This window comes from Gopherus flavomarginatus, chromosome 18, assembly GCF_025201925.1.
Source record: "Gopherus flavomarginatus isolate rGopFla2 chromosome 18, rGopFla2.mat.asm, whole genome shotgun sequence".
Classification (NCBI taxonomy): domain Eukaryota; kingdom Metazoa; phylum Chordata; order Testudines; family Testudinidae; genus Gopherus; species Gopherus flavomarginatus.
In genome coordinates this window covers 198,726-210,718 of record NC_066634.1, presented here as the reverse complement: position 1 = coordinate 210,718, position 11,993 = coordinate 198,726, and the positions used below count along the sequence as shown (strand labels likewise).

The window sequence follows — 11,993 nt, the reverse complement described above, 5'->3', positions numbered from 1 at the left end:
TCTGGGCCCCTCCCCCAGCCCCTCCAACCCCTCCCCCTGCACTCTGGGCTCCTCCCCCACACCCTCCAACTCCTCCCCCTGCTCTCTGGGCCCCTCCCCCAGCCCCTCCAACCCCTCCCCTTGCTCTCTGGGCCCCTCCCCCAGCCCCTCCAACCCCTCCCCCTGCTCTCTGGGCTCCTCCCCCACACCCTCCAACCCCTCCCCCTGCTCTCTGGGCTCCTCCCCCACACCCTCCAACTCCTCCCCCTGCTCTCTGGGCCCCTCCCCCAGCCCCTCCAACCCCTCCCCCTGCTCTCTGGGCTCCTCCCCCACACCCTCCAACTCCTCCCCCTGCTCTCTGGGCCCCTCCCCCAGCCCCTCCAACCCCTCCCCCTGCTCTCTGGGCTCCTCCCCCACACCCTCCAACTCCTCCCCCTGCTCTCTGGGCTCCTCCCCCAGCCCCTCCAACCCCTCCCCCTGCTCTCTGGGCTCCTCTGGCTGCTCCTAAGGCGATTGGCCAGTGCCTCCTCGCCTCCAGGTTGGCCAGTTCTCCCTTCCCTCCCAGCGCACGAGGCGGCGTCCTGTGATTGGCGGCCGCTCAGGCCTCAGGGCCAATCAGAGGAAGGCGCGAAACCGCGCGGGGAGCAAGAGAGCCGCCACACTCCGCCTCCTCCAGTTGGCCAGCCTGCCTCTGCCTCTAGCCAATCAGAAGCGAGAAAAGGCTCCGCTCTTACGCAGGACCCCAGGGTGGGCTGACGTTGGCGGGTGCCTGTCCCGAAGTGGGCGCGGACGGAAGGGAGAAGCCCACGGCTCCCCCGTATTATGAAGAGCGGGGAGTCCAGTCACCAGCCCCGCCGAGATCGGGCTGCGCGAGTTATTATCAGGCACTTTGGGTGGACACCTACATCCGGACGGGAAGGACCCCGCAACCCGGAAGTGGGGGCCTCCCTGTCGTGCAGAGCCGGCTACATCCGGGCACCGGCGCCGCGGGGCCTAGCGGTGACTGGGGCCACAGGCTGGTTCATGGGGACGGCTCAAGCCGGCGAGGGCTCCTGATTGAGTGAGGAGCACCGGTCACCTGGCCCCAGGGCGGCGGGAGGAAGTGACGCGGTGGGCACGGATGGGTCAAGGGCCACACGTGAGGTCATCAAAATATGCGGTGACGTCACTGTGTTGTGTCACATGATGCCGTTGTGAGGTGTATGATGTCATCTCACTGCAGAGTGATGTCACAGAAGGGCAGGAGGTCACACCTCATGACTGTTGTCATGGTGACAGTGCACAGCTAGTGATGTCATGGCACTGGGGTGATGATGTCTTGTTGCGTGATGTCATCAAGTGAGGTCACCAACGCACCTGATGTCACACAGGGTCGTGGTAGTGCTGGGTGATGTCATCGAGTGAGGTCACCAGCCCACCCGATGTCACACAGGGTCATGGCAGTGCTGGGTGATGTCATCGAGTGAGGTCACCAGCCCACCCGATGTCACACAGGGTCATGGCAGTGCTGGGTGATGTCATCGAGTGAGGTCACCAGCCCACCCGATGTCACACAGGGTCATGGCAGTGCTGGGTGATGTCATCGAGTGAGGTCACCAGCCCACCCGATGTCACACAGGGTCATGGCAGTGCTGGGTGATGTCATCGAGTGAGGTCACCAGCCCACCCGATGTCACACAGGGTCATGGCAGTGCTGGGTGATGTCATCGAGTGAGGTCACCAATGCACCTGATGTCACACAGGGTCGTGGTAGTGCTGGGTGATGTCATCAAGTGAGGTCACCAGCCCACCCGATGTCACACAGGGTCGCGCAGTGCTGGGTGATGTCATACCAAACGCGGTCATGGCAGCAGGCAGTGGCGCTGGGGGAGTGACTCGCTGGTCTCTCTGCACAGGCAGCGGCTGGCGCCATGGAGCCCAACCGGGCGGCAAGCGACCAGACTGGACGGGGAGCCGCCAAGACCAAGATCCATTTCAAGGTCACCCGGTTCATCATGGAGGCAGGTAAAAGCTTGGGGGCTGCCATGCGGGGGGAGAGAGGAGGGTGGGGCGGTGTGGGATACTGGGGCGACCATGCTACCAGGGGGGCAGTGACTGCTGGGGGATGGGAGGCCCTGCCAAATGGGCAGAATGGGAGGGACAAGGGGCAGCTGACCAGTGTGGGGCATAGACGAGGTGGCCAGTCAATTGGGGGATGCCTAAGGGGAAGCCGACACCATATTCCTGAGGGGGAAGGGGGGCCATGCCAATTGGGGAAGGGGTGGGTGGCATGTCGGTTGGGGCGGCTCTCCCCTCCCTCACAGTGACACCCCCCTCTCACCCAGGGGTGAAGCTGGGCCTGCGATCCATTCCTGTGGCCACGGCCTGCACCATCTACCACAGTTTCTTCACGGCCACAGTGGCCCCGGGGCCCTACGACCCCTACCTGGTGGCCATGGCTGCACTGTACCTGGCCGGGAAGGTGGAGGAGCAGCACCTACGCACCCGGGACATCATTAACGTCAGCCACCGGTAACCCCAGCCTGCCTCCGGCCGGGGGTCTGCACCCCGCGTCCTAGAGGGTAGAGCTGGGAGCCGGGAGCCAGGACTCCTGGGTTCTCTCCCCGGCCCTGGGAGGGGCGGGAGTCTGATGGCTGGGAGCCAGGATTCCTGGGTTCTCTCCTTGGCTCTGGAAGGGGAGCTGGGTCTGGTGGGTTAGAACGAGGGGGCTGGGAGCCAGGACTCCTGGGTTCTCTCCCCGCTCTGGGAGGAGAGTCGCGTCTGCAGGGCTAGAGTAGGAAGGGTGGGGGCCAGAATTCCTGTCTCCCCAGTCCCAGCCCCTGCTAACCTCCCCCTCCCCAGGTACTTACACCCCCAGAGCGACCCCCTGGAACTCGACTCCCATTTCTGGGAGCTGCGGGACAGCATCGTCCAATGCGAGCTGCTCATGCTGCGGGTGCTCGGCTTCCGCGTCTCCTTCCGGCACCCCCACAAGGTGGGTCCTCAGGATGGGCCTGGGGGCGCAGCGGAGGGACACAGGGGATTTGCCCTGAACCTGCCGTTCTGCCCTGCAAGGAAAGGACTGGCAATGGAGGCTAGGATGCCTGGGTTCTATGGGGAAGGGGGGGTCTGGTGGGTTGGAGCTGGGGGCTAGGAGCCAGGACTCCTGGGTCCCCCATCATCCCCCCATCTCTCCCTGCAGTACCTGCTCCATTACCTGCTCTCCCTGAGGCAGTGGATGAACCGGCACAGCTGGGAGCGGACCCCTGTCTCGGCGGCGGCCTGGGCACTGCTCCGGGACAGCTACCACGGCGGGCTGTGCGTGCGCTACCCCCCTCAGCACGTGGCGGTGGCCGTGCTGTACCTCGCCCTGCACTGCTACGGGGTGGAGGTGCCCACCCATGCACAGGCTCAGAGACCCTGGTGGCAGGTAAAAGAGGCAGGGACTTAGCCCACACCTAAGGGTCCTTCTCCTGGGGAAACTGAGGCACAGAGGGGGAAAGTGGCTGGCTCAGGGTAACAGAGAACCAGTGGCGGAGCCTGGGACAGAACCCAGGCGTCCTGCCTCCCAGTCTCCCCTTCTCTGATGCTCTAAAACAGCTTTGCCCCAGCCAGCCAGTCCCCGCCCTGGGGCTGGGTGGGCGCTAGCACCCCCTAGAGGGGACAGGCCCCTGCCCCATTCCCCGTCCCCCTGAGCCAGCCAGTCCCCGCCCTGGGGCTGGGTGGGAGCCAGCACCCCCCAGAGGGAACAGGCCCCTGCCCCATTCCCCATCCCCCTGAGCCAGCCAGTCCCCGCCCTGGGGCTGGGTGGGTGCCAGCACCCCCTAGAGGGGACAGGCCCCTGCCCCATTCCCCACCTCCTGAGCCAGCCAGTCCCGCCCTGGGGCCGGGTGGGAGCCAGCGCCCCCGAGGGGACAGGCCCCAGCCTCATTCCCCACCCCCTGAGCCAGCCAGTCACGCCCTGGGGCCGGGTGGGAGCCAGCACCCCCTAGAGGGGACAGGCCCCAGCCCCATTCCCCGTCCCCCTGAGCCAGCCAGTCCCCACCCTGGGGCTGGCTGGGCGCCAGCACCCCCTAGAGGGGACAGGCCCCTGCCCCATTCCCCGTCCCCCTGAGCCAGCCAGTCCCCGCCCAGGGGCTGGGTGGGAGCCAGAGCCCCCTAGAGGGGACAGGCCCCTGCCCCATTTCCCACCCCCTGAGCCAGCCAGTCCCCACCCTGGGGCTGGGTGGGAGCCAGAGCCCCCTAGAGGGGACAGGCCCCTGCCCCATTTCCCACCCCCTGAGCCAGCCAGTCCCCGCCCTGGGGCTGGGTGGGAGCCAGAGCCCCCGAGAGGGGACAGGCCCCTGCCCCATTTCCCACCCCCTGAGCCAGCCAGTCCCCGCCCGGGGGCTGGGTGGGAGCCAGCACCCCCCAGAGGGGACAGGCCCCTGCCCCATTTCCCGCCCCCCTGAGCCAGCCAGTCCCCGCCCTGGGGCTGGGTGGGAGCCAGCGCCCCCTAGAGGGGACAGGCCTCTGCCCCATTCCCCACCCCCTGAGCCAGCCAGTCCCCGCCCTGTGGCCGGGTGGGAGCCAGCGCCCCCTAGAGGGGGCAGGCCCCTGCCCCATTCCCCGTCCCCCTGAGCCAGCCAGTCCCTGCGCTGGGGCTGGGTCGGAGCCAGCACCCCCTAGAGGGCACAGGCCCCTGCCCCATTCCCCACCCCCTGAGCCAGCCAGTTCCGCCCTGGGGCTGGGTGGGCGCCAGCACCCCCTAGAGGGGACAGGCCCCTGCCCCATTCCCCGTCCCCCTGAGCCAGCCAGTCCCCGCCCTGGGGCTGGGTGGGAGCCAGCACCCCCCAGAGGGGACAGGCCCCTGCCCCATTCCCTGTCCCCCTGAGCCAGCCAGTCCCCGCCCTGGGGCTGGGTGGGAGCCAGCGCCCCCGAGGGGACAGGCCCCTGCCCCATTCCCCAGCCCCCTGAGCCAGCCAGTCCCCGCCCTGGGGCTGGGTGGGAGCCGGCACCCCCCAGAGGGGACAGGCCCCTGCCCCATTCCCCGCCCCTCTGAGCCAGCCAGTCCCTGCCCTGGGGCTGGGTGGGAGCTGGCGCCCCCTAGAGGGGACAGGCCCCTGCCCCACTGCAGAGCTCCCCAGCTTTCATAGGATCTCAGGGTTGGAGGGGACCTCAGGAGGTATCTAGTGCAGTGTCTCTCAGACTTTTCTACTGGTGCCCCTGGTCACACAGCAGCTTCTGAGTGCGACCCCCCACCAATAAATGAAAAACACTTTTAAATATATTTAACATCAGTATAAATTGTGGAGGCAAAGCGGGGTTTGAGGTGGAGGCTGACAGCTCGTGACCCCCCATGTAATAACCTTGCAACCCCCTGACGGGTCCCGACCCCAAGTTTGAGCCCCCCTGAACTAGTCCAATCCCCTGCCCCAAGCAGGCCCAATCCCCAGCTAAATCAGGTCCCTGCGCCGCTGCTCCGCTCTCCTTTCTCCTCTCCAGGTGTTCAGTGAAGATCTCAGCCAGACTCAGATTGACCAGATCGTCTTGGACCTGATCCAGATTTACACCTTGGATGCGGAAATCTCCTAATGGGGTCCAGAGAGCGACCCAGTGCTGGGGAGGGGACAGGCCCCATTCCCACCCCCCCAAGCCAGCCAGTCCCTGTCCTGGGGCGGGATGGGCGCCAGTGCCCCTAGAGGGGAAAGACCCCAGGCCCCATTCCCACCCCCCTAAGCCAGCCAGTCTCCGCCCTGCAGCCAGATCAGAGCTGGCACCCCCTAGAGGGGACAGGCCCCTGCCCCATTCCCCTGTTCCCTTGAGCCAGCCAGTCCCTGCCCTGGGGCCAGATCGGGGCCAGCGCCCCCCAGAGGGGACAGGCCCCAGGCCCCATTCCCCCATCCTCCTGAGCCAGCCAGTCCCCACTCTGGGGCCAGATCGGGGCCGGCGCCCCCCAGAGGGGACAGGCCCCATTCCCCAGCCCCCAAGCCAGACAGTCCTTGCCCTGGGCCAGATGGGAGCTGGGACCCCCTAGAGGGGACAGGCTCCGGGCCCCATTCCACAGCCCCCAGATTGGAGCCGGCGCCCCTAGAGGGGACAGACCCCTGCCCCATTCCCAGCCCCCCGTGAGCCAGCCAGTCCCTGCCCTGGGGCCCGATTGGAGCCAGCGCCCCCAGAGGGTAAAGACCCCAGGCCCCATTCCCTGCCCCTTCCCCAGCTGTGAAAGCAGAGTGCTGGTTGCAGTCTGGGTGTCCTGTCCCACAGCCATTGCCCTTGCTGCCCATGCTCCTCCTGTGGGCCAGCTGCGCCTCGAGAAGGCCATCTGCCCTGAGCACCGTGCCAGCTCAGAGCCGCCAGGCAGGGCGCTACAGCCGCTGGGCCACAAGCTCCAAAGCGCCACATAGCGCGCCGTGGGGCCCGACTGGCCGATTCTGTGTGGACCCAGGGCTTCTCTTTGCCCCTGCTCCGGCGAGTACAGCTGTGCCTGTGAACCAGCTGTGAGCGGGTTGTTCTTTGGGCTTTGCCCCGGGATTGGGCCTGGCACCCATTTCGCTTGCTGATGCCTGGGCCCGTGGAGCGGTGCTGGGTCGCAAAGGGGGCCTCGGTATAATCACCACAGCCATGAGGCTGGGGGGGGGGTCCCCCACATGTGTAGCCGACTCTGCCTGAGTTTGCAGAGAGCCTGCATCACCCTCGTCTTACGGCCCCCCGCTGCAGGAGGAGAAAGGCCTTCGGGAGGGTTATTTCAGTAATTTTTAATAATATGAACAAACTTCATCGAGCCATTCAGTTGGGTTATATGCTTTGATCCGGAAATGGGCATGGTTGGGGGTGGTCACAATTTCAGTCCGAAAGCCACCCCCACACTGGGGAAGGGGGGGGACACCCATAGAAACCTTCAATTGATTTTTGTTCCTTAAAAAAACCAAAACCAGTTTGTGTGTGTCCCCAGCTGGAGGAAGGGAAGAAACCAGACCAGCTCCCCCACGTGGGCGTGGTTAGACCCAGCGAGGTGGCTGAAGAGTGAGCGGGGAGTGGGGGGGGGTTAACGTTTGGTTTGTTTTAAATATAGATCTATATATTCACCCCCCCTCCCCCCATCTATCAATATATCTACAATATTGAATGTGAACAAGCTGGCTGGCCGGCGGTGAGATTTCCTGCATTCGGCCCCCAGGGAGGCGAGGGGCTGGGCTGGGGGGGGTTACCCTTAGCCAGAAGGCATGGCTTTGGAGAGCGCTGGCGCTGGGACGCAGGCTTAGGTGTGGAAACAGGAAAGGGGCCTCACAGGAAATATGGGAGCCCCCACACTCCTGCCTCCCACAGGGGGCTTTTGAGGATTGTGGCAGAAGGGGAAATTGAGGCAGCAGCAGCTACTTGCCCTACCAGAGCCAAGGGTAGAACCCAGGCATCCTGGCTCCCAAGCCTCCCTACTCTAACCACTAGACCCCCTTCCCTCCCAGAGCTAGGGAGAGAACCCAGCAGTCCTGCCTCCCAGAGCGCCCTGCTCCAACCCACCAGCGCCCACTGCCCTCCCAGAGCCAGGGCAAGAACTCAGGAGTCCTGGCCCCCAGCACCCTCCCCCCCACTCCCCTCCCAAAGTGGGGGACAGACCCCAGCAGTCCAGGCTCCCAGCCTCAGGTGGAGCTGAAGGTCTGTAGGTAACACCTGAGGGCCAGCCCTAGCTGGTGTGAATGGGGCAGCTGAGGGGCTGCTCCTCTGCCACCCCATGGGGACTGGGAGGTTCCCCGAAGAGACCAGGGGCACAGAGGGCAGGGTGGGGCCTGGGTGCCGGGCAGTGCTGCTGGAGGGGTGTTGGGAACCAGAGCGGATGCTCCTCCCCTTCTGCAGCACACGGGCCCCCTCCCACGCTGTAGTGTCTCCTCCCCAGCAGTGCTTGGGGGGCAGGGGGGGCTGCCTCACCCTGTATCTGCAGCACCCGGCCTGACGGGCGACGCAGCACACTGGGGGCCCTGCTCGTGGTCGAGGGGCCAGGCAGGGGCCAGTGGGATGGGTGCTGCAGCCCGTCCCCCACCCCCCCGCCATGTTTTCACGTCTAGGCCCTTGTTACACCACGGCTCCAGCGCCCGGCCACTTTCAACCGAAATGCACAGTCCCCCAGCGCTTGGGCGGCCAGTTGCCCTGGGGATGCTGGGTGGGGAGTGGCACGTGGGGCCGGCCTGTAAGACAGTCAGGCAGTCTGGTATATAGACTGAGGCTATAGATCGGGAACTGGCCCTCGCCCCGCCCGGCCGCCCGCAGCGGGTCCTTCCCGGCCGGCGCTGGCCCCCCAAGGAGTCTGCCTGGGCTGGCAGGCCCTGGGGCGCAGGCCTGGGGCGCGCGTGGGGCTAGGGCTCCCCAGAGAAATGGGGGTGGCGCCCGGTCCCAGCTCTGGGCGCAGGCAGGTCCCGCTCCAGCAGCCCCCCGGCGTTAGAGGGAGGTTTCCATGCTGTGCAGCAGGCTGGCGGGGCTGGCGCCGGTAGCAGACTTGCAGCCCTCGGCGATGGCGTTGTTGTTGGTGTTGGGGGCGGGCGGGGGGCGGCGGGCGGCCTCGCTCTCCTCCACGTCGGTGTCGTCGATCAGGGGGATGTTGTGGGTATAGTCGTTCAGCAGGAACTCCGGGGGGGCCATGAAGTTGTGGATCGAGGTCTTGGAGTCCGGCTTCTCCAGGCCCTCGTAGAGCGAGCTACGGAACGCTTTCACCACGCGGATCTGGGGGGCACCGGGGGGCACAAAGGGGGGAAAGAAGGGTGAGTTCTCGGTGCCAATCCAGGCAACACACCCAGGGGCAGCCTGCGGTAACGTGGCTACTGTTGCTCCAGACGAGAACCCAGGAGTCCTGGCTCCCAGCCCCCCGTGCTCTAACCACCAGCCCCTACTCCCACCCCAGAGCCAGGAGAGAACCCAGGAGTCCTGGCTCCCAGCGCCCCCTGCTCTAACCACCAGCCCCTACTCCCACCCCGGAGCCAGGAGAGAACCCAGGAGTCCTGGCTCCCAGCGCCCCCTACTCTAACCACCAGCCCCTACTCTCCTCCCAGAGCCAGGGAAAGAACCCAGGAGTCCTGGCTCCCAGCCCTGGGAATGCACAATTGGCTCCAGCGTGATCTCTCGATCCACCTATTGTTCTGCACCCTCTGTATCTAACCCCAAACGCCCCTGTGCATCCACCCACCCCACAGACGCCCCGTCTGTATCTATCCGACCCCACCCATCCCCTGCTCTGTCCTACCCCACATCCATTCACCCCACAGACACCCCCGTCTGTATCTATCCTACCCCACCCATCCCCTGCTCTGTCCTACCCCACATCCACCCACCCCACAGACGCCACGTCTGTATCTATCCTACCCCACCCATCCCCTGCTCTCTGTGCTACCCCACATCCACCCACCCCACAGACGCCCCCTCTGTATCTATCCTACCCCACCCATCCCCTGCTCTCTGTGCTACCCCACATCCATCCACCCCACAGACGCCCCCTCTGTATCTATCCTACCCCACCCATCCTCTGCTCTGTCCTACCCCACATCCATTCACCCCACAGACGCCCCCTCTGTATCTATCCTACCCCACCCATCCCCTGCTCTCTGTCCTACCCCAAATCCATTCACCCCACAGACGCCCCCTCTGTATCTATCCTACCCCACCCATCCCCTGCTCTGTCCTACCCCACATCCACCCACCCCACAGACACCGCCGTCTGTATCTATCCGACTCCACCCATCCCCTGTTCTCTGTGCTACTCCACATCCACCAACCTCATAGACGCCCCAGTCTGTATCTATCCTACCCCACATCCATTCACCCCACAGACACCCCCGTCTGTATCTATCCTACCCCACCCATCCCCTGCTCTGTCCTACCCCACATCCATTCACCCCACAGACGCCTCCTCTGTATCTATCCTACCCCACCCATCCCCTGCTCTGTCCTACCCCACATCCATTCACCCCACAGACGCCTCCTCTGTATCTATCCTACCCCACCCATCCCCTGCTCTGTCCTACCCCACATCCATTCACCCCACAGACGCCTCCTCTGTATCTATCCTACCCCACCCATCCCCTGCTCTCTGTGCTACCCCACATCCACCCACCCCACAGACGCCTCCTCTGTATCTATCCGACCTCACCCATCCCCTGCTCTGTCCTACCCCACATCCACCCACCCCACAGACACCCCCCTCTGTATCTATCCTACCCCACCCATCCCCTGCTCTGTCCTACCCCACATCCATTCACCCCACAGACGCCTCCTCTGTATCTATCCGACCTCACCCATCCCCTGCTCTGTCCTACCCCACATCCACCCACCCCACAGACACTCCCCTCTGTATCTATCCTACCCCACCCATCCCCTGCTCTGTCCTACCCCACATCCATTCACCCCACAGACGCCCCCTCTGTATCTATCCTACCCCACCCATCCCCTGCTCTGTCCTACCCCACATCCACCCACCCCACAGACGCCTCCTCTGTATCTATCCTACCCAACACATCCCCTGCTCTGTCCTACCCCACATCCACCCACCCCACAGACGCCCCCTCTGTATCTATCCTACCCCACCCATCCCCTGCTCTGTCCTACCCCACATCCACCCACCCCATAGACGCCCCCTCTGTATTTATCCTACCCCACCCATCCCCTGCTCTCTGTCCTACCCCACATCCACCCACCCCACAGATGCCCCCATATGTATCTATCCTACCCCACACATCCCCTGCTCTCTGTGCTACCCCACATCCACCCACCCCACAGACGCCCCCGTCTGTATCTATCCTACCCCACCCATCCCCTGCTCTCTGTCCTACCCCACATCCACCCACCCCATAGACGCCCCCTCTGTATCTATCCTACCCCACACATCCCCTGCTCTGTCCTACCCCACATCCACCCACCCCATAGACGCCCCGTCTGTATCTATCCTACCCCACCCATCCCCTGCTCTGTCCTACCCCACATCCACCCACCCCATAGACGCCCCCTCTGTATCTATCCGACCCCACCCATCCCCTGCTCTCTGTGCTACCCCACATCCATCCACCCCACAGACGCCTCGTCTGTATCTATCCTACCCCACATCCATTCACCCCATAGACGCCCCGTCTGTATCTATCCTATCCCACCCATCCCCTGCTCTGTCCTACCCCACATCCATTCACCCCACAGACGCCCCCTCTGTATCTATCCTACCCCACCCATCACCTGCTCTCTGTGCTACCCCACATCCACCCACCCCACAGACGCCTCGTCTGTATCTATCCTACCCCACCCATCCCCTGCTCTGTCCTACCCCACATCCATTCACCCCACAGACACCCCCTCTGTATCTATCCTACCCCACCCATCCCCTGCTCTGTCCTACCCCACATCCATTCACCCCACAGACGCCCCCTCTGTATCTATCCTACCCCACACATCCCCTGCTCTCTGTGCTACCCCACATCCATTCACCCCACAGACGCCCCCTCTGTATCTAGCCTACCCCACACATCCCCTGCTCTCTGTGCTACCCCACATCCATCCACCCCACAGACGCCCCCTCTGTATCTATCCGACCCCACCCATCCCCTGCTCTGTCCTACCCCACATCCACCCACCCCACAGACGCCTCGTCTGTATCTATCCTACCCCACCCATCCCCTGCTCTCTGTGCTACCCCACATCCACCCACCCCACAGACGCCCCCTCTGTATCTATCCTACCCCACCCATCCCCTGCTCTGTCCTACCCCACATCCATTTACCCCACAGACGCCCCCTCTGTATCTATCCTACCCCACCCATCCCCTGCTCTTTCCTACCCCACATCCATTTACCCCACAGACGCCCCCTCTGTATCTATCCTACCCCACCCATGCCCTGCTCTGTCCTACCCCACATCCACCCACCCCACAGACACCCCGTCTATATCTATCCTACCCCACCCATCCCCTGCTCTGTCCTACCCCACATCCACCCACCCCATAGACGCCCCCGTCTGTATCTATCCGACCTCACCCATCCCCTGCTCTGTCCTACCCCATATCCACCCACCCCACGGACGCCCCGTCT

At 64.5% G+C, this 11,993-nt stretch overlaps 2 protein-coding genes across 3 annotated transcripts in view; one reads left to right on the top strand and one right to left on the bottom strand.

Moving 5' to 3' along the window:
- Positions 1 to 909: 909 nt before the first annotated feature.
- LOC127036819 (cyclin-Q-like) lies at positions 910 to 7,026 on the top strand. 2 transcript variants are annotated; one of them, XM_050928055.1, is made up of 6 exons: positions 910 to 1,241; positions 1,875 to 1,983; positions 2,304 to 2,490; positions 2,821 to 2,953; positions 3,161 to 3,388; positions 5,443 to 7,026. In XM_050928055.1, the coding sequence occupies exons 1-6, from the start codon at positions 1,182 to 1,184 to the stop codon at positions 5,530 to 5,532; spliced, it is 807 nt and encodes a 268-aa protein (XP_050784012.1). In that variant the 5' UTR covers positions 910 to 1,181; the 3' UTR covers positions 5,533 to 7,026. The 2 variants fall into 2 exon arrangements, with proteins under 2 accessions (XP_050784012.1, XP_050784011.1); XM_050928054.1 differs by having other exon boundaries at positions 911 to 1,694; positions 1,757 to 1,983.
- Positions 7,027 to 7,896: 870 nt separating this feature from the next.
- Positions 7,897 to 11,993, bottom strand: part of LOC127036812 (plasma membrane calcium-transporting ATPase 3-like) — a 72,808-nt gene continuing 68,711 nt past the window's right edge. Inside the window, 1 exon segment of the mRNA XM_050928041.1 lies at positions 7,897 to 8,652. Coding sequence (XP_050783998.1) covers positions 8,371 to 8,652 — 282 coding nt within the window. The 3' untranslated portion in view covers positions 7,897 to 8,370.

What these genes read in the sequence shown, in the direction of transcription:
- LOC127036819 (XM_050928055.1), top strand. Translation starts at nt 1,182, where the DNA reads ATGATGTCATCTCACTGCAGAGTGATGTCACAGAAGGGCAGGAGGTCA. An exon ending in GGAGGTCACACCTCATGACT is followed by an intron (nt 1,242 to 1,874) that starts GTTGTCATGGTG and finishes CTCTCTGCACAG; the next exon opens with GCAGCGGCTGGCGCCATGGA. An exon ending in CCTTCCGGCACCCCCACAAG is followed by an intron (nt 2,954 to 3,160) that starts GTGGGTCCTCAG and finishes CTCTCCCTGCAG; the next exon opens with TACCTGCTCCATTACCTGCT.